The sequence below is a fragment of the Salvelinus alpinus genome, chromosome 9 (genome assembly GCF_045679555.1).
Source record: "Salvelinus alpinus chromosome 9, SLU_Salpinus.1, whole genome shotgun sequence".
Taxonomy (NCBI): domain Eukaryota; kingdom Metazoa; phylum Chordata; class Actinopteri; order Salmoniformes; family Salmonidae; genus Salvelinus; species Salvelinus alpinus.
Genome location: NC_092094.1, coordinates 23201635 through 23224136, shown reverse-complemented (window position 1 = coordinate 23224136; position 22502 = coordinate 23201635). Strand labels below are relative to the sequence as shown.

Below are 22502 nucleotides of genomic sequence, written 5' to 3'. Positions count from 1 at the left end.
CATCAAATCGAGCCAGAAGCACAAACATACACTTCACTTTTCCTTTTCAACACATCGTGTGCATCTTTTCCCTGTTCCCTTGGTGGCCATTCTCTCTCAAGAGGACTCTTAAGTATTTTCTGTGTGTATACATTTGCACAATAAAACGCCTCACTTATCGTAGGATCTCTTTGAAAAGTTGGCACATCTGCGGCAAAATACGAGATCCTCGACTCCTCGACATCAAAAGAAAGTAATTGTTCCCTTCATCCTCCTCATCCTCTCCCTCCTTTGCTGCAGTCTCTCTTCCTGCCCCCTCTCCATTTCACCTTTCACTCACTTTTCCTGCACGCCCCCTCTCTATCTCACTGACGCCATCTTCCTGCTCTCTCCTCACTGTTGTTTCCTCACGATTCTCCATAAAATAACAGGAACTTGGCTCAGAGCATCAGGACTGGCAGGCTCTTCCTGTCTAACACCCCTAAAGACATGTACCTATTCACAGAGCCAGGATGAAAACAACAATGTCATGTCCAGCTGGTCCCAGTATGCCTGGCTGGGCGGTTTGACGGTTCTGTCATTCACCAACTGTTTGAGCTATCCTCCTTTTCCTCAACAGCCCCTAAAAATAGTGGCACACATTTTCAGGCTGGTATTGTTTTCAGGCCATGATGAATGAGCCTATCTCCCATAGCCACTACCTATCTCCTCACAGACTATACTGACAACAACTTCTACATGTACCAAATAAATAGTTTTACACAATTCAAAAGATCCTCAGTCAGTGAGTGAAAACTGGTTGAAATTGCAACATTTCAACTAGAAACTTATTTTAAACAGTTGGTCCAGTTTTTTCCAGTTCTGGGCAGAGAATGCAAAATAACCAAAACAATGTTGTCCTCTTAAATGTGCTTCCTGACCAGGTCCTTCCTGTTTTGCTCTGTGTTCTTCCTCCTCAGTGAGGTGGTGGTCAGCTGGAGCCACCCTGCACCACTGTGCACAGCTGGAGCTTCCAGGAATGATGGGGCCAACCCACCGCAGCAGGCCCCCTCGCTGCACCTGACCTAAGTCACCTGACCCAGCATGGAGCTCAAGGTCTGGGTGGACGGGGTCCAGAGGGTCGTATGTGGGGTCACCGAGGCAACCACCTGCCAGGAAGTGGTCATCGCTCTGGCCCAGGCCATAGGTGAGCTCTGACCTATGACTCTTGACCAAGGCTTTAGGATGTTTGTTTTACGTGTGTTTGAAATATAAAAAGTATTGGCATTTAAGCCTGTAGTAGGCCTATACTTTGTTTTCTGAATGTGCTTTGCCCTTCGTTAAGGATTGTATTGACATAGGGAGTAGTAGAATGATCATGTAATGCACCTCTAACCTAACCTATTTACCAGTGAGGCTTTGGTTACGTAGGCTACTGTCTTTGTCACCAAGCCAAAGTTGATTGACTGCGTACAATGTGGACTAGTGTTAAGTGTTTAGAACTACTGATAGTAGTACTCAAGTATAGAGACAGTGAAGAAGATATACTGATTCTCAGTAATGTGTTGTTCGTTTAAGAAATGGTGGTTAATTAAACTCCAATTTTAATCAGGGGCTGTCTTAAAATTAGGCTTGCTGCAGAAAATGTAATAGCCTGTCGCTAATTGAAATAGGCCTAATGAAATTAACAAATATGTGTTCCTCTCCTCCTGCCTACGCCTCAACCTCTTGGTGCTGTATTGAGAGATAGAGGATCTTAGTCAGAGGCTTTATTTGGATCAGATTCCCCCTCCATTCATCCCTCCCTCCCTTCATCCCTCCATCCATCCCCCTCTCTCTCAGTGAGAGGAGAGGAATGGAGCAGCCTGTATTGACATCACTTTCCACTATGTGGGGCAGGCGGGAGGAGGGAAAGTCTGACTCATCCTTCCATCGCTCGCCAGGAAGGGGAAAAGCAGAACCACTTATTGAAGCCCCCTCTCCTCCTCTCCCCTGCCTCTCCTACTTTTTTTCTTTCTTTTTTTAAACAAGATAAGCTGTAAAACCATATTTCTCTTTCATGAGATACAGTTGTATGGATCATCGCTTGTATGGTAAAATCACCATAGAACCGCTTATAATATGGGATACTGCTTCTTACTCTCCCAAGTGACCTTTATAGTTTTTCAATTTGCGACTGTTTTACACATGGTGATATTTTTTTTTTTTATCGAACCTTTATTTAACTAGGCAAGTCAGTTAAGAACAAATTCTTATTTACAATGGCGGCCTACACCGGCCAAATCCTAACCAGGACGACGCTGGGCCAATTCTGTGCCGCCCTATGGGACTCCCGATCACGGCCGGTTGTGATACAGCCCGGGATCAAACCAGGGTCTGTGATGCAGTGCCTTAGACTGCTGCGCAACTCGCCACTCGAGAGTGATCATCAATTTAATACTGAGATCCACTGATCCTAAACCTCTGTATATTCTGGGTTTAAAGTAGGGTCCTATGCACAGTACTAATGTCTAATGACAAAATTAATGTTAGGTTTATCTCTAGTTAGGACCAGCATTGGGCTTTTGGCAAGAGACTGTGTGTATCAGGGGGTTGCCTCGGTCTCTTTGGCCTTGTTACGTGTGTGAAAATTGGAAGTGTCATATGACCTAAAACAAGGTTATTAATCTCTGCATAGATTGATGTTTAATTATACAAGACTCATATACATTCCAAGGCGATGGATGCACTGATACTATTAATAAATATGATTAAATGATTAAATATGATTATCACAAGAGCTATTATTCATCTCAATGGATTTGTTAGTTAGTTTGTCAAAGTACATACAGTTGAAGTCGGAAGTTTACATACACTTAGGTTGGAGTCATTAAAACTAGTTTTTCTACCACTCCACAAATGGCTTGTTAACAAACTATAGTTTTGGCAAGTTCTTTAAGACATCTACTTTGTGCATGACACAAGTCATTTTTCCAACAATTGTTTACAGACAGATTATTTCAGTTATAATTCACTGTATCACAATTCCAGTGGGTCAGAAGTTTACATACACTAAGTTGACTGTGCCTTTAAACAGCTTGGGAAATTCCAGAAAATGATGTCATGGCTTTAGAAGCTTCTGATAGGCTAATTTACATAATTTGAGTCAATTGGAGGTGTACCTGTGGATGTATTTCAAGGCCTACCTTCAAACTCAGTGCCTCTTTGCTTGACACCATGGGAAAATCAAAAGAAATCAGACAAGACCTCAGGAAAAAAATTGTAGACAAGTCTGGTTCATCCTTGGGAGCAATTTCCAAACGCCTGAAGGTACCACATTCATCTGTACAAACAATAGTACGCAAGTATAAACACCATGGGACCACGCAGCCGTCATACTGCTCAGGAAGGAGACGCGTTCTGTCTCCTAGATATGAACGTACTTTGGGGCGAAAAGTGCAGATCAATCCCAGAACAACAGCAAAGGACGTTGTGAAGATGCTGGAGGAAACAGGTACAAACGTGTCTTCATCCACAGTAAAACGAGTCCTATATCAACATAACCTGAAAGGTCGCTCAGCAAGGAAGAAGCCACTGCTCCAAAACCGCCATGAAAAAATCCAGACTATGGTTTGCAACTGCACATGGGGACAAAGATCGTACTTTTTGGAGAAATGTCTGGTCTGATGACACAAAAATAGAACTGTTTGGCCATAATGACCATCGTTATGTTTGGAGGAAAAAGGGGGAGGCTTGCAAGCCGAAGAACACCATCCCAACCGTGAAGCACAGGGGTGGCAGCATCATGTTATAGGGGTGCTTTGCTGCAGGAGGGACTGGTGCACTTCACAAAATAGATGGCATCATGAGGCAGGAAAATTATGTGGATATATTGAAGCAACATCTCAAGAAATCAGTCAGGGAGTTAAAGCTTGGTCGCAAATGGGTCTTCCACGTGGACAATGACCCCAAGCATACTTCCAAAGTTGTGGCAAAATGGCTTAAGGACAACAAAGTTAAGGTGTTGAAGTGGCCATCACAAAGCCCTGACCTCAATCCTATAGAAAATGTGTGGGCAGAATTGAAAAAGCGCGTGTGAGCAAGAAGGCCTACAAACCTGACTCAGTTACACCAGCTCTTTCAGGAGGAATGGGACAAAATTCACCCAATTTATTGTGGGAAGCTTGTGGAAGGCTACCCGAAACATTTGACCCAAGTTAAACAATTTAAAGGCAATGCTACCAAATACTAATTGAGTGTATGTAAACTTCTGACCCACTGGGAATGTGATGAAAGAAATCAAATCTGAAATAAATCATTCTCTCTACTATTATTCTGACATTTCACATTTTAAAATAAAGTGGTGATCCTAACTGACCTAAGACAGGGAATTTTTACTAGGATTAAATGCCAGGAATTGTGAAAAACTGAGTTAAAATTTTATTTGGCTTAGGTGTATGTAAACTTCCGACTTCAATTGTAGGCTGAGAAGACATTCACAAAAACATACACAAAAAGCTGACATCTGAGCTTGTCTTATCTGTTTTTTCAAGGCCGCACTGGGCGCTATACCCTGGTGGAGCAATGGCGGGACACAGAGCGCCACCTGGCCCCCCACGAGAGCCCAGTGGCCTCCATCAACACCTGGGGTCAGTATGCCGGTGACGTCCAGCTGATCCTGCACCGCACAGGCCCCTCCCTGACTGAACGCTCCCCTTCCGAGGGGCCCCCGCTTCGGGGCCCGGAACGCGGTCTCCACCGGCAGAGCCTCCCCCCACTTGCCAAGCTCCGCCACCCCAGTGAGCGCTCCCTCCGCCGCCGTGAGCCGCGCCGCAAGTCCCTCACCTTCTCCGGCAGGCCCTGGGGCCTCCGGGACATCCTGAGTGGGGGCCGGGCTTGGGAGGAGAGGGAGGCCGAGGCCAAACAACGTCTCCTACTCCAGGGGAACGGTGGGAACCAGAACCACCACCACCATGTAGCAGCCGAAGCGGTAGCCCCAGGGGGGGCAGTGTCCCCCGGCATGTGGGCCTGCCGCATGGATGACTTGGTCAGACTGGTGGGGCTCCAGAGAGAGACTCTGGGTGTGCTGGAGAAGAGGCTGGAGGCCTATGAGGCTGAGCTGCAGACCTGGGGTGGGGGTGGGGGAGAAGGAGGGGGAGAGGAGGCAAAGGAAGCGGGAGGGCTGGTGGAGGAGATAGTGAGGCTGGAGAGACGACTGAGGAAGAACGAGGTGGAGATGGAGGAGGAGGAGTTCTGGGCCAGTGAGCTGCAGATTGAGCTGGAGAGCGAGAGGCAGCTGGAGGACAGGCTTGAGGAGCTAACGGGACGTCTGCAGGGCGCTAAGGTCGACCTGGGGGACAGGATGGCTCTGGTACAGGTGGGTGGAGCACACCTCGGATTTATGACCCATGGGCATTAGTTAGATATGTACAAGTGACCTGGACACTATTATTGGTCACCTAAATTGTACGAAACTGCACTTGCACTTTTGTACTTTGTATAGTTTCTTTAATGATCTCGAGAATGATGTGCTCCTGATGGTGTTTAATGTCTGTTTTTATGTGGTGAAGCCAAAGACACATTTTCACATTGCGTGGACAATACAGTTTTTGTCATTCTAATTCTAATTCGAAATGTTACGATTTCTGTTGAATATTACATTGTTATAACCCCTTATCATTAAAGGTGTACAGGCACCTTGCATCACCATTTTAAAGAGAGACAATGCCTGTCCTTTCTCTGAATGTCTCTCTATGCACTTCCATCTGTATTTATAACAGACTACCTTCAAAACAGATGATGTGGCAAGGGTGCTGGGAAGCCTATCTTCTCCTAACCACCTCCTACTCCTATTGGTCTCAAACTAAAACCTGTCTTTGTGTCAGGGTGTGGAAGCGGGTCTCGAGGAGGAGCGTCTGCGGTGGGAAAGACAGGAGACTCAGAGGGTGAGCGAGGTGGAGGCCAGGGCGCAGTTGCTTAGGGCCCGCACGGAGCTCAAGACCCAGGACAGACAAGCCGTCCAGCTGGAGAGCAGCTGCAGAGCCGTGGACAGGTCCCTGAGCCAGAGTAGCAAGAGAATGCAGGTCAGACACATGCATTGACATGCACACACACACTGATGCATGACCGTACACATAAACAAATGCACATAGAGACACATATAGAGTGTTGAATGAACATACTGGTGGGCATACACACACCATGGGCAGATTGTTGGGGCATAACATGTAGCCCACCCACGCACCAGGAACAGATTACCAGTCAGTATGGCTGCAGATTATAGAAGTACAGATGGCAAAAAATATAGATTTATATCTTTGGACAATCTGTATCTCCATTCCAGAACATGCAGCATGAGCTGGAGCAGCTGACCAAGGAGCTGAGACAGGTCAACCTGCAGCAGTTCATCCAGCAGACTGGCACCAAGGTCACTGTGCTGCCAGCCGAGCCCAGTGAGGATGAGGAGGGGACTACCCACACCGGACAGGGCACAGGTAATTTACTTCAAATGAGCTAGATGCGTCGATCCTCTGTGTGGTTGCAGCCTCTTGCATTGCTCTAATCTGCAATATCTTTGGTTCTCACTACTGCTCGTGGTCATGTCATATTGCTGAGTCTCAGTTTATTCACCTTATTCATTGAAAGGCATAATAATCACATATTATGTGATTCATTGCTGATGAATTAAACACAACCAATAGCAAGCCTGTCCACACTGAACAAAGACAGGCAACTTCATGACATTGGCTATATCACTACCACTGTGCAGAAGGTGTATTTACATTTCATTTCCCTCGTCGGGTGACATATCTGTGGAGCAAAAAATACTGTAAACCTTTCAATTAAATCATGCTGCCATCACGCAAATTAAATCCTGCTGATTCATTTAATGACCATTTTTGATGAAAATGTAACCTTTTCATTCTGCTCTTCACTGCTCTGTCTGCCAGGTCACTCAGTCAGTCCCACTAAGGCTTTTCTACAGCAGTTATCATTTTCTATGTGACGTCCCTCTGCCTGCTGAGAGAGGATTACTCGGCTACAGACAGCAAGAGCGCGAGCGTGCATTTGTTTCGCCCCCTCCAGTGGAACTTATGGTCTCCATGCCAACGGCTGCCTAAATACGGCTGCTAGCCGCCACCTCAGCTCTCCCTCTCTCCCTCCATCATCATATCCCCCCATCACTCTCTCCTTCCATCTCATGCTCAGCCGTTTTTGTGATGGACTCAGTGGACTGTATCTTGCCTGCCAAGAGGCTAGGCTGGCCTGGCAGAGAGAACAGAGTTAGACAGAGAGCTAAGAACACTGTGAACACTGAGGCTTGTTAAAAGGCTTTGGGAGAGAACAAACTATTCAAGAGTCACCAGGTGGTCTTGGAAAACCTTTAAAGACCTTTGTATAAGACTTGAATTTGAAACGGGTTCTGAAGGTGTGTTTTAGTGCCTAATCAAATTGAATCAAATCAAATTTATTTATATAGCCCTTCTTACATCAGCTGATATCTCAAAGTGCTGTACAGAAACCCAGCCTAAAACCCCAAACAGCAAGCAATGCAGGTGTAGAAGCACGGTGGCTAGGAAAAACTCCCTAGAAAGGCCAAAACCTTGGAAGAAACCTAGAGAGGAACCAGGCTATGAGGGGTGGCCAGTCCTCTTCTGGCTGTGCCGGGTGGAGATTATAACAGAACATGGCCAAGATGTTCAAATGTTCATAAATGACCAGCATGGTCAAATAATAATAATCACAGTAGTTGAATCAAATGTTATTTGTCATGTGCTGAATACAACAGTTGTAGACCTTACCGTGAAATGCTTACTTACAAGCCCTTATCCAACAATGCAGTTTTAAGAAAATAGAGTTAAGAAATATTTACTAAATACACTAAAGTAAAAAAATATATATAAAAATAACTGACACAATAAAATAACAATAATGAGGCTATATACAGGGGGTACCGGTACTGTGTCAAAGCGGGGGTACAGGTTAGTCGAGATCATTTGTACATGTAGGTAGGGGTAAAGTGACTAATAATAATTAGTGAGTAGCAGCACTGTAAAAACAAACGGAGGGGTGTCAATGTAAATAGTCTGGGTGGCCATTTGATTAATTGTTCAGCAGTCTCATGGCTTGGGGGTAGAAGCTGTTAAGGAGCCTTTTGGACCTAGACTTGGCTCTCCGGTACCGCTCGCCGTGCGGTAGCAGAGAGAACAGTCTATGACTTGGGTGACTGGAGTCTTTGACAATTTTTTGGCTATATATACTAGGCTACCTCTGACACCGCCTAGTATATAGGTCCTGGATGGCAGGTAGCCTAGTGGTTAGAGCGTTGGGCCAGTAACCGAAAGGTTGCTAGATCGAGAGCTGACAAGGTAAAAATCTGTCGTTCTGCCCCTGAACAAGGCAGTTAACCCACTGTTCCCCCGGTAGGCCGTCATTGTAAATAAGAATTTGTTCTTAACTGACTTGCCTAGTTAAATAAAGGTTAAATAAAAAATAAAATACGCACTACCCTCTGTAGCGCCTTACGGTTGGATGCCGAGCAGTTGCCATACCATGCGGTGATGCACCCGGGCAGGATGCTCTCGATGGTGCAGCTGTAGTGTTCCATGTTAGAGACTGTAAAAAGACTGTGGTTTTATGCACTAAACCAGACCTTTTTAAAATATCCTCTATATCAACCCAGACAGCAGTACACCTTTAAATCCCCCCTCACCCAATTGTTTTTCCAGATCACTTTTCCAAATAATTATTTATAACTGTATAACTGTATATCCATGTGCTTATCATTACTTACCATTACCTCATGTGAATTTATATTAGTAGTCATGCTAATGGTTTTCAATTATGTAAAGTCATGCGTTTAATGTTCATGTCCTTCTAATAACCTAGCAGGACATGTGTGTTGAATCAGTTAGAGCCCTCCATGTTTGGCCATTGAATCAACTGCTATGGCTGGTGTCCTGCATGGTTCAATGCTGACACCCTGTGGTCAGACCTAGTAATGCATGGAGGAACTCACATTTAAATCTGAGAAGTAGATTTGAAGGTAACAAATATCCAAAGCAAAATAAAGTAACAAATTATCTCTCTCTCTTTATTAATTTTTTCTCTATCTGTCTCTCTTTCAGACTTGGTTCCTCTGTCCGGTTCCCTGAAGCGTCCAGTCTCCTCGATGCCCGGTCACCTTCGGGTCCTGCAAAGCCCGCTGACATCTGGCTTGAACCCAGAAGGGATCTACGTGTAAGAGGACAGAGGACACAGAGGGGGATGTCTATGTTCCCTGCCAGCTGGCCCCCTCACTACCAACCTAAAGGTAGCCTGCTTGGTAGTCTGGTCCCAAAACGGTTGTCTTTAGCCAACTCCTCTCCTATTCACTCCTAGTCAGGAGTTGGTTATATACAGATCTGGGATAAGACTAGTTCAAGGATGTAATAGCACGTCCAGGTAAAGGATACTTCAGTAACACTCTCCTGTCATGGTTAAAAGGACCTACACTTACACAGAGGATATGGCTAGAGGCCATTGTGTACAAGCACTCCTAGTCTCCCACATGGGACAACACATGATGATGATTGCTCCAACGATGAAGGGAAGACTATGGGTAACCTACCTGACTGCAGGATGGGGCACTTAGCTTGGATGAACAGACAGAGATACACTGAGTGTAGAAAACATTAGGAACACCTGCTCTTTCCATGACATAGACTGATCAGGTGAATCCAGGTGAAAGCTATGACCCCTTATTGATGTCACTTGTTAAATCCACTTCAATTAGTGTTGATGAAGGGGAGGAGACAGGTTAAAGAAGGATTTTTAAGCCTTGAGGCAATTGAGACATGGATTGTATATGTGTCCCATTCAGAGGGTGAATGGGCAAGAAAAAATATGTAAGTGCCTTTGAACGGAACGGGCTATGGTAGGGGACAGGCACACCGGTTTGGGCATGTCAAGAACTGCAATGTTGCTGGGTTTTTCACGCTGAACAGTTTCCAGTCTGTATCAAGAATCGTCCACAACCCAAATGATATCCAGCCAACCTGACACAACTATGGGAAGCATTGGAGTCAACATGGGCCAGCCACATCTTGTAGAGTCCATGCCCTGACGAATTAGGCTGTTCTGAGGGAAAAAGGGGTGCAACTCAATGTTAGTAAGGTGTTCCTAATGTTTGGTACACTCGGTGTAGTTGAATTGGACAATATGGCAACAGACATAAGAACCATGTGTCATAGCCCAAATGGTTGCCTATCTATGGAAACCTTGTGACTAAAAGTGATGCGTCATTATCATCATCATCATTATCATCATCATCACCGTTTTCATCCCTTTAAAGTGCAATTACTTTACTTTCATTTAAATGAATTAAGCTGTAATGTAGCTACATTTGGACGGCATTGAGTCATGGATGAGATGTCCATACGGTGGCCGTAGGGGGCAAAGTAGCTTTTCATGGATTTCTGTTTCTGAAGCATTTATACTGTGTATTTATCATATCAAACTTTGACCCTCAGCTCACATCAACCAACATGCAGACTGTTTCTGCTCTGTTCTGATTTTCATTATATACTAGGCACAGTACAACATACAGCCAGTGGTTCAAGGTTTTGTTACTGAAGAAAGGATAGATGGTAACCTATGTGTCCATAAGTGTTAATATGTAAATTATTGTCAATAAATTGATATGTCATATGCGATATGTCAATTATTGTCAATGCATATTTCATATACAGTGCCTTCGGAAAGTATTCAGACTCCTTTACTTTTTCAAAATGTTGTTACGTTACAGCCTTATTCTAAATTGATTAAATAAAACCTTTTCCTCAGCAATCTACACACAACACCCCATAACGACAAAGCAAAAACAGGTTTTGAGAAATGTTTGTAAATGTATTAAGTATAAAAACAGAAATACCTTATTTACATAAGTATTCAGACCCTTTGCTATGAGACTCAAAATTGAGCTCAGGTGCATCCTGTTTCCATTGATCATCCTTGAGATGTTTCTACAACTTGATTGGAATCCACCTGAGGTAAATTCAATTGATTGGACATGATTTGGAAAGGCACACAGCTGTCTATTTAAGGTCCCACAGTTGACAGTGCATATCAGAGCAAAAACCAAGCCATGAGGTCGAAGGAATTGACCGTAGAGCTCCGAGACCGGATTGTGTCGAGGCACAGAACTGGGGAAGGGTACCAAAACATTTCTGCAGCATTTCTGCAGCATCCCCAGGAACACAGTGGCCTCCGTTAATCTTATCAAATTAAATTGTATTTGTCAAATGTGCCGAATACAGCAGGTGTAGACCTTACAGTGAAACGCTTACTTAAAAGCCCTTAACCAACAATGTAGTTTTAAGAAAATACCCCCCCCAAAAAAAAGTAAGCTAAAAAAAAAAGTAACAAATAAAAAGTAACAAATAATTAAAGAGCAGCAGTAAAATAACAATAGCGAGGCTATATACAGCAGGTACCGGTACAGAGTCAATGTGCGGGGACACCGGATAGTCGAGGTAATTGAGGTAATATGTACATGTATGTAGAGTTATTAAAGTGACTATGCTTAGATAATAACAGAGAGTAGCAGCAGCATAGAAGAGGGAGGCAATGCAAATAGTCTGGGTATCCATTTGATTAGATGTTCAGGAGTCTTATGGCTTGGGGGTAGAAGCTGTTTAGAAGCCTCTTTGACCTAGACTTGCCGCTTGCCGTGAGAGAACAGAGCAGAGAGAGCAGAGAGAACAGTCTATAACTAGGGTGTCTGGAGTCTTTGACAAAAAAAAATCTGAAATGGAAGAAGTTTGGAACCAGCAAGACTCTTCCTAGAGCTGGCCGCCCAGCCAAGCTGAGCAATCGGGGGAGAAGGGCCTTTGTCAGGGAGGTGACCAAGAACCCTATGGTCACTCTGACAGAGCTCTAGAGATCCTCTGTGGAGATGGGAGAGCCTTCGAGAAGGACAACTATCTCTGCAGCACTCCACCAATCAGGCCTTAATGGTAGAGTGGCCAGACGTAAGCCACTCACTCCTAAGTCAGGATCGAGGCAAAGATGAACGGAGAAAAGTACAGAGAGTTCCTTGATGAAAACCTGCTCCAGAGCACTCAGGACCTCAGACTGGGGTGAAGGTTCACCTTCACAACTACGCTAAGCACACAGCCAAGACAACACAGGAGTGGCTTCGGTACAAGTCTCTGAATGTCCTTGAGTGGCCCAGCCAGAGCCCAGACTTGAACCCGATCAAATATCTTTGGAGAGACCTGAAAATAGCTGTGCAGCGACACTCCCCATCCAACCTGAAAGAGCTTGAAAGGATATGCAGAGTGGGAGAAACTCCCCAAATACAGGGGTGCCAAGCTTGTAGTGTCATATCCAAGAAGACACGAGCCTGTAATTGCTGCCAAAGGTGCTTCAACAAAGTATTGAGTAAAGGGTCTGAATACTTATGTAAATGTAATATTTCATTTTTTTTTTTGAATATATATAAATTAGCAAAAGTTTCTAAAAACGTGTTTTTGCTTTGTCATTATGAGGTATTGTGTGTAGATTGATGATTTTTTTTAATTTAAGAATAAGGCTGTAATGTAACAATGTGGAAAAAGTCAAGGGGTCTGAATAATTTCCGAATGCACTGTATGTGATATGACAACTGATCTATTCACTTATTGAAATGGTAGAATACTGTAGATAGTATAAAGCTTGGTCACTATTCACATGTATTTCCATTGCTGAGGAAGAAGCAGAACTTTGGCAACTGTGTATGTACTTTACGCAATATTGTTAATGCAACAGTATTGAATAAACCGCCAGTGTTAGTTTTCTCTTTTATCTTGCTCTGACAATATGACTATGTTACTATGCCAAAATGTGTAAGCATATTCATCTGTAAAGAAATGGGACCAAAGATTAGAGATCTTATTGCATCTGTTTGGTTTTCCAAATAGCCATATCTGAATACTTATTTAAAGCTAAGTGACAGTAAGTCGACTTTTGTAAGATCCTAAGAGGGAGTGGTTTGCCTCAATTGAGATATATGCAACACTGATATAAAAGATCAAACTGATCTTAGATCAACACTCCTACTCTGAGACACGTTTATGAATACAGGCCCTGGGACCAGGCTAGAGTAGCAGTGCTGCTCTAAGATCAGTTTGACCTTTTATATCATAATGAATACGATTATATGGCCAGAGAGGACCTGGTCCTAGATCATGACCCCTAATCTGAGAAGATTTGTGGATAATGGCCCAGACCAGTTTTTCCTGTCTTGCCAATTCCTTGGCATGACAATGACCAGAGGAGTTGCCAAAACAGCACAAACTGATCTGGAACCAGGCTAATGCAATACATCACTAATACACCACTGACTAAGGGCTTGATTCAATTCGTAGCACTGAAGACCTGCACTATGGAGCGATTGAAATTGAAAGGCAATGTTCCCGTGTTTGTGGAGACTGCATTTACATTAAACGCTGCATATGTCATCTCAACCTTTCAATCGCGCTATAAGGCGGACCTTCAGTGCTACTGATTGAATCGAGCCCTAAAATCTGATAAAACAACACTCCATTTTAGTTTCTGCATTAAAGAAGAAATGAACCAATTGTTGTTGTACACAATATCATAATTGCCTTCAATATACAGAATGCCTCTCATTGGTTTTGATAAACAAATAGGTCACTGCTACTCATCTTTTAATAAGTTCTTAACAAGTGCCTTATACTCATGCTTATTTCTACATATATACAAATAATGTAAAGCTTTACCAGGAATTATTCCAACAATGACCCTGCTCTGTTCTAGCCTGGTCCCAGATGTGTTTGTGCGGTCTTGCTAACTCCTATAGTCATTGTTCCGCCAGTGACCACATGAGTTGGCAAGACAGCGCATACAGATCTGGGACCAGGCTAGCTGTGTTCATTGTGTGAGTAAGATGTTTATGGAAGAAACAGGTGGTTCGACATTTGTTTCTGATAGATTTGATTACAGCCTATATACTTACCATGGTTTTAGCATTCATTTTCCACCTAAGGTAAAGTAGGTGGCTCTATCGCTGTAAAAATAACACTTGTATGTTTCCATAGGTTGTTTTGGTCAGTGTTTACAATTTGATGTCTTGTGCATTCCCATGTTAAGAAATCAACTGTACATAGCTACATGTTTTATTTTCCTGCCTTAATTCACAGAAAATTGTTGAGAGATGTATGGATACAATTGGCTGCTGATGTGACATGGATTGCATGATTATAATAAAACGATATGACACATTTTTTGTCATCTTATATGAAGTCATACATGAGTCTTATATTCTATTAAATTATAATTGAAAGGGGGACAGGCCATAGGAAGAGTACACCGGCGAAATGTGCCCTCATCACACTACCATGCTGGCTCAGATATTTCCTTTTCACATTGTCCTTTCCAGCACGGTGCAAGCAACTATGGTGGATGTGTAAACAGGCCAGCTCAGAACAACTTGGTTTGGTTTGGTTGGACTCGCCTCAGTTTGGCTCAGTAGTGTGAAAAGCCCTATGAAAGAAATGGGAGTTATCTGGTTTATGAAGAATGTACTTGGTGATGGAGAGGGCAACCGTGTTGTCAGTATCACCACTAGATGGTGCTATCCGTCCAATAATCACAGACTAAGAACTGGATGGCTCTAGTGGTTCTAGGTGAGTGACTGGAAATAATTGCATTATAATAACCTAGTGGATTGTTTTTAAACTATTAGCAACCATAAAAATACTTCAGGCAACTTGAATGTTCAATCAGACTGATTTATAATTTCAAACTCATATCTGGTTTATGAAAATGTTTACACTGAGTTGTAATTATAAAAGTCAGTGAGGTTGACTTGATTAGATTAAATTGACTTAATATACATTCTACAGTTGTTTACCCGTCTAATCTGTTGGTCTATTAGATACTTCCAATAGTATCCTGCATTCTGGTGGCAACGGTGTAAAGCAGAAGCTTTAGTCTTCTACATCTGCATTGCTTGTTGTTTGGGGTTTTCGGCTGCTGATGTAAAAGAAATGGCTATATAAATACATTTGATTGATTGATAGTCAAACAGAAATTGTTGCGCTTCACCAGTGAGGGGGGGAAATGTTGCTGTTCAGAATATTTTAACTACAAGACTACTTTTGCATGACTATGCAGAGCATTACAGATACTGGGAACTAAGGCTGTTTCTGTGCTTAGCTGAACTTGACTAAAACAGAAGTAAGACTAGAAATCAGCTTATTACTCTCTGATTCAAATAGCTGAAAACTTTGTTATCAACTAGTCTCACAAGTCAGGCAATTAAAAAAAAATAATTAAACATACCTAACTATCCAAACAGAAACAGAAATGTAATGTTAAAGATCAAACATAGGTATCAACCACCTGTATTTGGTCGATATCAAAATGTGCAATAGGTGACATTTGCATTGATGCCTGTGTTCAGAAATAACAAAGGGGCTAGGGCTGGTCTTTGTCACTAGGCCTACTAAAAGGTGTTATTAGGAACATAGCCCTTTTGTCCTTTACACTGGAGTTGATCTTGCCGAAGCAGCACACAAGTAGTGAAAAAACGTCAGAGTGGGTGCAACTGTAAGCATACTTCATCATTCTCTTATCACATGACACATATCACATGAGCTAAGCCTTAGATGACTGTAGGGGAGAGTGGGGTAAGTTGAGCCAAAGGGTTTAAATTGAGCCACCCTTGTTTCTAGGAAACCATGCAACAACAAAAAATTATTTGTCCAAATATTTAGGAAAATGGTTTCATGAATTCTGTCAAAGAAGAAAGCACATGGTAAAAGTGGTAAACAAGTTAGGTCGAAAAAATATATTTTCACCAAGTCAAATGAATGTATTATGTTAGAGGTTTCATGATGCTTGTATGATGCTTGTTAAAATATGCTAAAAAGTATTAAAAGACAAAAAAGTGATTGTGTTGAATTGTGTTTGGGAAATACAGATAGACATGATAAACAAAGGTAGTGGTAATATTTCATTCAGTACAGAAATGTGTAGGCGGCTTAACTTACCCTGTCCTGCAGCTCAACCTACCCTATACCTGGTGTAAGTTGTGCCAAGAGACCACTTTTTTTGGACACGCTATGTTTTCAAAACTAATGTTGATATGAATTCTGTCTATTTCCAGGGATACGCAACTACCTGAAATATATGTAGATATTTTTGTGAGAAGGAATACTACAGTTGAAGTCGGAAGTTTACATACACTTAGGTTTAGGTATAGTTTGTTAATACATTTCTTGTTAACAAACTATAGTTTTGGCAAGTCGGTTAGGACATCTACTTTGTGCATGACTCAAGCCATTTTTCCAACAATTGTTTACAGACAGATTATTTCACTTATAGTTCAATGTATCACAATTCCAGTAGGTCAGAAGTTTACATACACCAAGTTGACTGTGCCTTTAAACAGCTTGGAAAATTCCAGAACATGATGTCATGGCTTTAGAAGCTTCTGATAGGCTAATTGACATCATTTGAGTCAATTGGAGGTGTACCTGTGGATGTATTTCAAGGCCTACCTTCAAGCTCAGTGCCTCTTTGCTTGACATCATGGGAAAATCAAAAGAAATCAGCCAAGACCTCAGAAAAAGATTAACGTACTTTGGTGCGAAAAGTGCAAATCAATCCCAGAACAACAGCAAAGGACCTTGTGAAGATGCTGGAGTAAACAGGTACCAAAGCATCTATATCCACAGTAAAACGAGTCCTATATCGACATAACCTGAAAGGCCGCTCAGCAAGTAAGAAGCCACTGCTCCAAAACCACCATAAAAAAGCCAGACTACGGTTTGCAACTGCACATGGGGACAAAGATCGTACTTTTTGGAGAAATGTCCTCTGGTCTGATGAAACAAAAATAGAACTGTTTGGCCCTAATGACCATCGTTATGTTTGGAGGAAGAAGGGGGAGGCTTGCAAGCCGAAGAACACCATCCCAACCGTGAAGCACGGGGGTGGCAGCATCATGTTGTGGGGGTGCTTTGCTGCAGGAGGGACTGGTGCACTTCACAAAATAGATGAAGGCAGGAAAATTGTGTGGATATATTGAAACAACATCTCAAGACATCAGTCAGGAAGTTAAAGCTTGGTCGCAAATGGGTCTTCCAAATGGACAATGACCCCAAGCATACTTCCAAAGTTGTGGCAAAATGGCTTAAGGACAACAAAGTCAAGGTATTGGAGTTGGCATCACAAAGCCCTGACCTCAATCTTATAGAAAATTTGTGGGCATAACTGAAAAGCGTGTGCGAGCAAGGAGGCCTACAAACCTGACTCAGTTACAACAGCTTTGTCAGGAGGAATGGGACAAAATTCACCCAACTTATTGTGGGAAGCTTGTGGAAGGCTACCCGAAACGTTTGACCCAAGTTATACAATTTAAAGGCAATGCTACCAAATACTAATTGAGTGTATGTAAACTTCTGATCCATTGGGAATGTGATGAAAGAATTAAAAGCTGAAATAAATCATACTCTCTACTATTATTCTGACATTTCACATTCTTAAAATAAAGTGGTGATCCTAATATCCTAATATTTACTAGGATTAAATGTCAGGAATTGTGAAAAACTGAGTTTAAATGTATTTGGCTAACGTGTATGTAAACTTCCGACTTCAATTGTATATTTTCCTTGACAGAGTGATGCTGAATGTAAAAAATGGCTGAACTTACCCCTCTCTCCCCTACATTCCACAGTAGCAGTACATATCAGCCTGAGGACTTACAGTATCAGGGTGTGCAGTATCACTTCCTATTCACACCACTTGTTTTTGGAGACCTAGTTAACTTAACGGTAGGTGATTTTTATCACCCAGAGCCGATAAGTCCAATAGTGGACATGGTCAACTAAATGGGGGTATGGCTACCATAAAGCTATGTATGTAGAGGTAGGGAGACCTTGTCAGTACCTTAGAGGGATAGTTCATTCCTTTGAAGTTGAAGTTACTATTTTGTACTGTAACGTGTTTGAACTACAGAGAGACAATCATTGTAATGTTTGTGATCATCTTTAGCACAGGTGTCAAACTCATTCCACGGAGGGCTGAGTGTCTGTGGGTTTTCAAAAACCTGCAGACAGTAGGCCCTCCATGGAATGAGTTTGACACCTCTGATCTATAGCATGCCTCCTATCAATTAAATCATTTGATATAGCTATGTCTAAGAAGGAAAACATCCATTTCGTGGCAAAAAAACTAAACAATGAGGCATCCAAATAGTTTTTGGTCTGATATTTATTTTACAACTTGTCAGCAATAATTTACAACATTATATGTGTAAAGCATTAACGAAATGTGCAACAATTTCTCAGTTCAATCTTTTTGTTGTTGTTGTTGTTCTACCTTTCTTCTATAACATTGACATCGGACATATATTCCATAGTATATTCACAAAACTATTTACACACACATGCCACTTTTAATGACAGTTGAAAACATAATGGATTTGAGGCAAGAGCTGCTGAACAGAAGCAAAAAATAAACAATATTGGATATGCAAATCAAATCTAGTCACTCACACAAGAAACTCAAACATGATAAACATCACAATTGCAGGAATACATCTCTCAAGAAATAAAAGGATTGTACATTTTAAAAGGACATTTATCAGAACTTTTGGTCACCGGACCAAAGTTACCTCCAACTACATACACCTAATCTGAATGTAAGTTTGTGTATGTATTAGAATGTGATACTAGAGCTTCTTCTTCATTCAGGGGCGGAGTATAAGTTGTTTCATGTAGCTTTATAAATACAATAAGACGTATAACCCAAAATTAATTATGATTTGTGGCTTATGTTTATTCAAAAACACTAGAAAGCCTCGTGATCTGTAGTAGCCTAGTATCTTGTTCTTCAAACACATACACAGTCTATACAGTCTGGCGTAAAGTTTCTGCCCTCTAGTTTATTGATTTTCTTCAAGAAAAATGTATTTTAAAAAATACATACAGTGATGGACTACAATAATTGGAAAGTAAGTGTTGGGAAGGAACGGGGAGATTTTTCAAAGGCAGAAACAAGTGCACTTTATCTCTGAAACTTCCAGAGCTAAGAAAAACAAAGGTAGTTACATTCAATATCAAAGTTCATGCCTAGTATAATTTTGCTGGAGGTTTAGCTGACTGGTCACGGGGTGTCCCATTATGTGTGCAGAGATGCCAACCAATCAGGGATATAATTGTCAATTGTCATAAAACAGCATCTTCCAATGACGTGCTTCCTTTCAATATTATGCGAAATATCAGCAGTCAGCAAAATGTATCTGAGGGGGTTCCTGCAAATTCCAAAAGACTAAATAAACAAATCCAAATGTGTTGGCATGGAGAGGGAGTTACATAATATGAAGTAAATCATTTGTCCAGTTAGGGCTTATCTATGATCCAGGGTGGACATCTCGGTTTGAGGTACCTAAGTAACTTTCTCAAGCACTTTATACAGAGGCCCATTTAGTGCATAAACAAGGACATGGATCAAATCACACCTATCACAATTAGTCATACTGTACAGTCAGAGTCAGAAATGTTGACCTGCAATGTTGACCTCGGCGTAGGTCAGTTACAACATCCTACATCCAAAGTCACTAGCTGATTGGGGATCAGAGGGCAATATTGCTTATAAGCAGATTGTTTGTCTTGATGTTTTGGCACTGATATTCGCAGTTTTAAAGGTTGTGTTAATGGAAAAACTCCAGCTCAATATAACCTATGATTTTAGTAATAACAGACGTGTACATGTTGTTAGTGTCAATCACTGTCGATTAACATTCAGATTATTCTCGCATTAAGTGCAAAAGGCACACACTGTCACAACTTCCCCCTGCTTGGCCAAGATACAGGAGAAATTTAACTGTGAAACTTGTCTCGAAACTCCTATATCAATAAAAATCTATCGAAAATACGAAAATAAGGTAAAACCAAACAGCTGTCGGAGAATCGTAAACAACATAGGCTTAAAATGCAGAATGCACATCAATTTAACACATACACAGTTAAATTAGCCAGTTTTTACAAGAAAGAAAACAAAATCTCAAAATGTCACCTTAATTATGTACTGTCATTTTCATTGTCTGGGGAGTCATCCCCTAATTCCTTATCATAATCATCATCGTCATCTTCATCATTCTCAAGATTGTCTTCCCTCTCATCAGGTGAGCCCGGCTCCACCACGTTTGACATGTCACTGTCGTCGGAGGGAGAGTCCTTGGAGTCGGAACCGAATCCAGAGATCTTCTCTGTCGACATGCGGGAAAAAACACCGGCTGTTGCGGCCGCAGCTGCCGACGCATGTGAGTTGAGGCCGGGGTATAACCAGTGAAACTGAGATGAGATCGTCGTCGCTGCTGCTGCTGGGTACACAAACTTCTCCAGGTTACTTTTGTCAAATAGAGGCATGTAGGACGCTGCCGCCGAGGGGTTTATGACGTAAAAGGGCATGCAAAAGGGAGTCTGCTGTCCCACGCCAGTTATTCCCATCAACGAATTCATAAAGACCAGATCAGGTCTGGTGGTCGCGTCTGCGCTTGTCGTGCAGTTTCCAGCCCAGTTCATCTTTGTTTTTTTGGCAGCGCGGTCATCCTCGAACTCCTGCTTTATCTTTACTGCCTTGGGCCCCTGCAGTTTGCTCCGGTCACATCCTTTCTTCCCATCATTCTTTTCCGCCTCACCCCCGTATCCACTGTCTGTGTCTGTGTCATTCTCGTTAAGCTCTCCATGGCTCCTCTGTATGACTGATACGCGGTCATGTCCGGCTTGGCTGTCTGGTTTTTGGCCATCGCGGTCGAGCGCGTCTCTGACAGGTAGCTGGGGATGGAGCAGTGGCTCAGGCTGAAACTGCGCCGAGACTTTGTGCAAGTGGCTGATGAGCTGCGCGCACCGCTGCTCGCATGTATTCCAGTTCTCCAACTTGTTTAGGTACTGCAGGACCTCTTTGGCACACGCTTGGAACCCCGAGTGGAACGCATCCAAATCAGCGCGAATGGGCATTTTCATCAATAGATCCCCTGGAAAACATGCATTTAAAGTTATAAATGACAACTTCATTGACTGAATTAAATTGTACCTAATTGTGAGAATGCAACCATATTCAATTTGATGGCTACAATAACTTTTACGCATAGCCTATCCAAAACTAAAGAAGACAAAATAGAGAATTCATAAACTCTAGCCTATCATGAAACTTTGAATAGTCATTGGAGGTTATGCAACAACAACTTACCATTCTGAAAAGCCATAATCTTCTGGTGCTGCTGCTCAGTGACTGCAGTCAAAGCGTTTAAATGCTTCAAAGTTAACTCAAGAACAACTGCTTTCTCCAAATGCCCGAGCGTCTGAGTGGAAAACACGAGATCAGATAACTCAACAATCATTCATCAAAACAATAAAAAACAATACATTTCATATGCAAATCACTTCTTAATCGCAAAAGCTTACCGTCAGTTTGAGATGTTCGGGTAACAAATCCTTTAACTGTCCGATACACTCATTGATTCTGTCTCTCCTCTTCTTCTCTATCAATCGGTGTGGTAACTTGTACGCGTCCTGGGAATGAAAAGATACATTTGATTACGACCACAGAAACAAATGATAGCATTAGATCAAATCTACAACAAGTACAACACAGTCAAGACACTTATCCTACAAGGACGTTTTACCTATCAGACATTTATTGATCTACAAACAAGATAAAACGCGCGCATACCTTGCCATCTTCGCGCTTCAGCCCTCTTTTCGATTTACACATGTAGAGTGAGGAGTATTCCACCCTGACAAAATGAAAAGGGCAGGTTAGTTACATAGTTATAAACGTACAAATGGTGTACATCTAATAGTTAATGGACATACTGTTCTAAAAATGAAATAATTAGATTACCCTAAGAAATCAGCATGATCCATAAATTGCCTGTCCTGCAGACGCGGTATTTTTTCATCCATAACTTGTCTCTTGTTGGTATTCCTCTTTGTCTTTACAATGTGTATTATTCCAAAACCAGCAGGCAGAGAAGCTTTTGGGAAGATGTTGCACGGCGAGTGTTCTGAATAGTGCTGCACTTTAGAATGATGTCTAGTTTCCTGAACTGCCACTTTGCGAGTCGTTTGTACGAGAGCCCACAGCGCACGCGCGACTCCGGTCGGAACAGCTCCAACTCACGTGTAAACTGCACCAGCACGAAGTCCGGTAATTAAGACCTTTGCTATTCCTGGTCTACGCGACAGCCCGTTTCTATGGCAATGCAAACTTGGACCGTATCTAATTCATGTTATTCTATTGGATTTAACATGTATATAGTGAATAAACTGAAATAAGAGTTGATTATATTATGCGCCGGTGAATATGCTCATTCCCATTGACCACATAAAGGTGAATGTGAAGCAAATGCGGCATGCACATAGGCACACCGTAAAGTAGGCGTTGTGCGTATGTATGCGTGCGTGCGTGGAAGGAGCGGGTGTGTAAGGAGAGGGTGCGCAAGGAGCGCGCACACACACACAAACACAAACATCCTGCGGGCGAGGTACTCATCCCTTCTCGTTCTCGCA

General features: G+C 42.3%; 2 protein-coding genes across 3 annotated transcripts in view; one reads left to right on the top strand and one right to left on the bottom strand.

Moving 5' to 3' along the window:
- Window positions 1-14218, top strand: part of LOC139583987 (ras association domain-containing protein 8-like) — a 31488-nt gene extending 17270 nt beyond the window's left edge. For both annotated transcript variants that reach the window (XM_071415481.1, XM_071415482.1), the window contains 5 exons: window positions 939-1165; window positions 4491-5314; window positions 5823-6020; window positions 6281-6431; window positions 9066-14218. In XM_071415481.1, the coding sequence (XP_071271582.1) occupies window positions 1063-1165; window positions 4491-5314; window positions 5823-6020; window positions 6281-6431; window positions 9066-9181 (1392 nt within the window). In that variant the 5' untranslated portion in view covers window positions 939-1062 and the 3' untranslated portion in view covers window positions 9182-14218. The remainder of the gene's footprint in view (window positions 1-938; window positions 1166-4490; window positions 5315-5822; window positions 6021-6280; window positions 6432-9065) is intronic.
- Window positions 14219-18180: 3962 nt separating this feature from the next.
- On the bottom strand, window positions 18181-22331 carry LOC139584511 (class E basic helix-loop-helix protein 41-like). Its single transcript, XM_071416468.1, has 5 exons — window positions 21835-22331; window positions 21664-21727; window positions 21396-21503; window positions 21181-21292; window positions 18181-20965 (listed from the first exon to the last, which is right to left on the bottom strand). The coding sequence occupies exons 1-5, from the start codon at window positions 21894-21896 to the stop codon at window positions 20010-20012; spliced, it is 1302 nt and encodes a 433-aa protein (XP_071272569.1). The 5' UTR covers window positions 21897-22331; the 3' UTR covers window positions 18181-20009.
- Window positions 22332-22502: the final 171 nt, after the last annotated feature.

Bases quoted from the DNA above. Each gene is read 5' to 3' on its own strand.
- LOC139584511 (XM_071416468.1), bottom strand. From the start codon at position 21,896: ATGGATGAAAAAATACCGCGTCTGCAGGACAGGCAATTTATGGATCAT. The intron at 21,293-21,395 runs GTAAGCTTTTGC...TTTTCCACTCAG, and splicing joins CCGAACATCTCAAACTGACG to ACGCTCGGGCATTTGGAGAA. The intron at 20,966-21,180 runs GTAAGTTGTTGT...CATGTTTTCCAG, and splicing joins GATTATGGCTTTTCAGAATG to GGGATCTATTGATGAAAATG.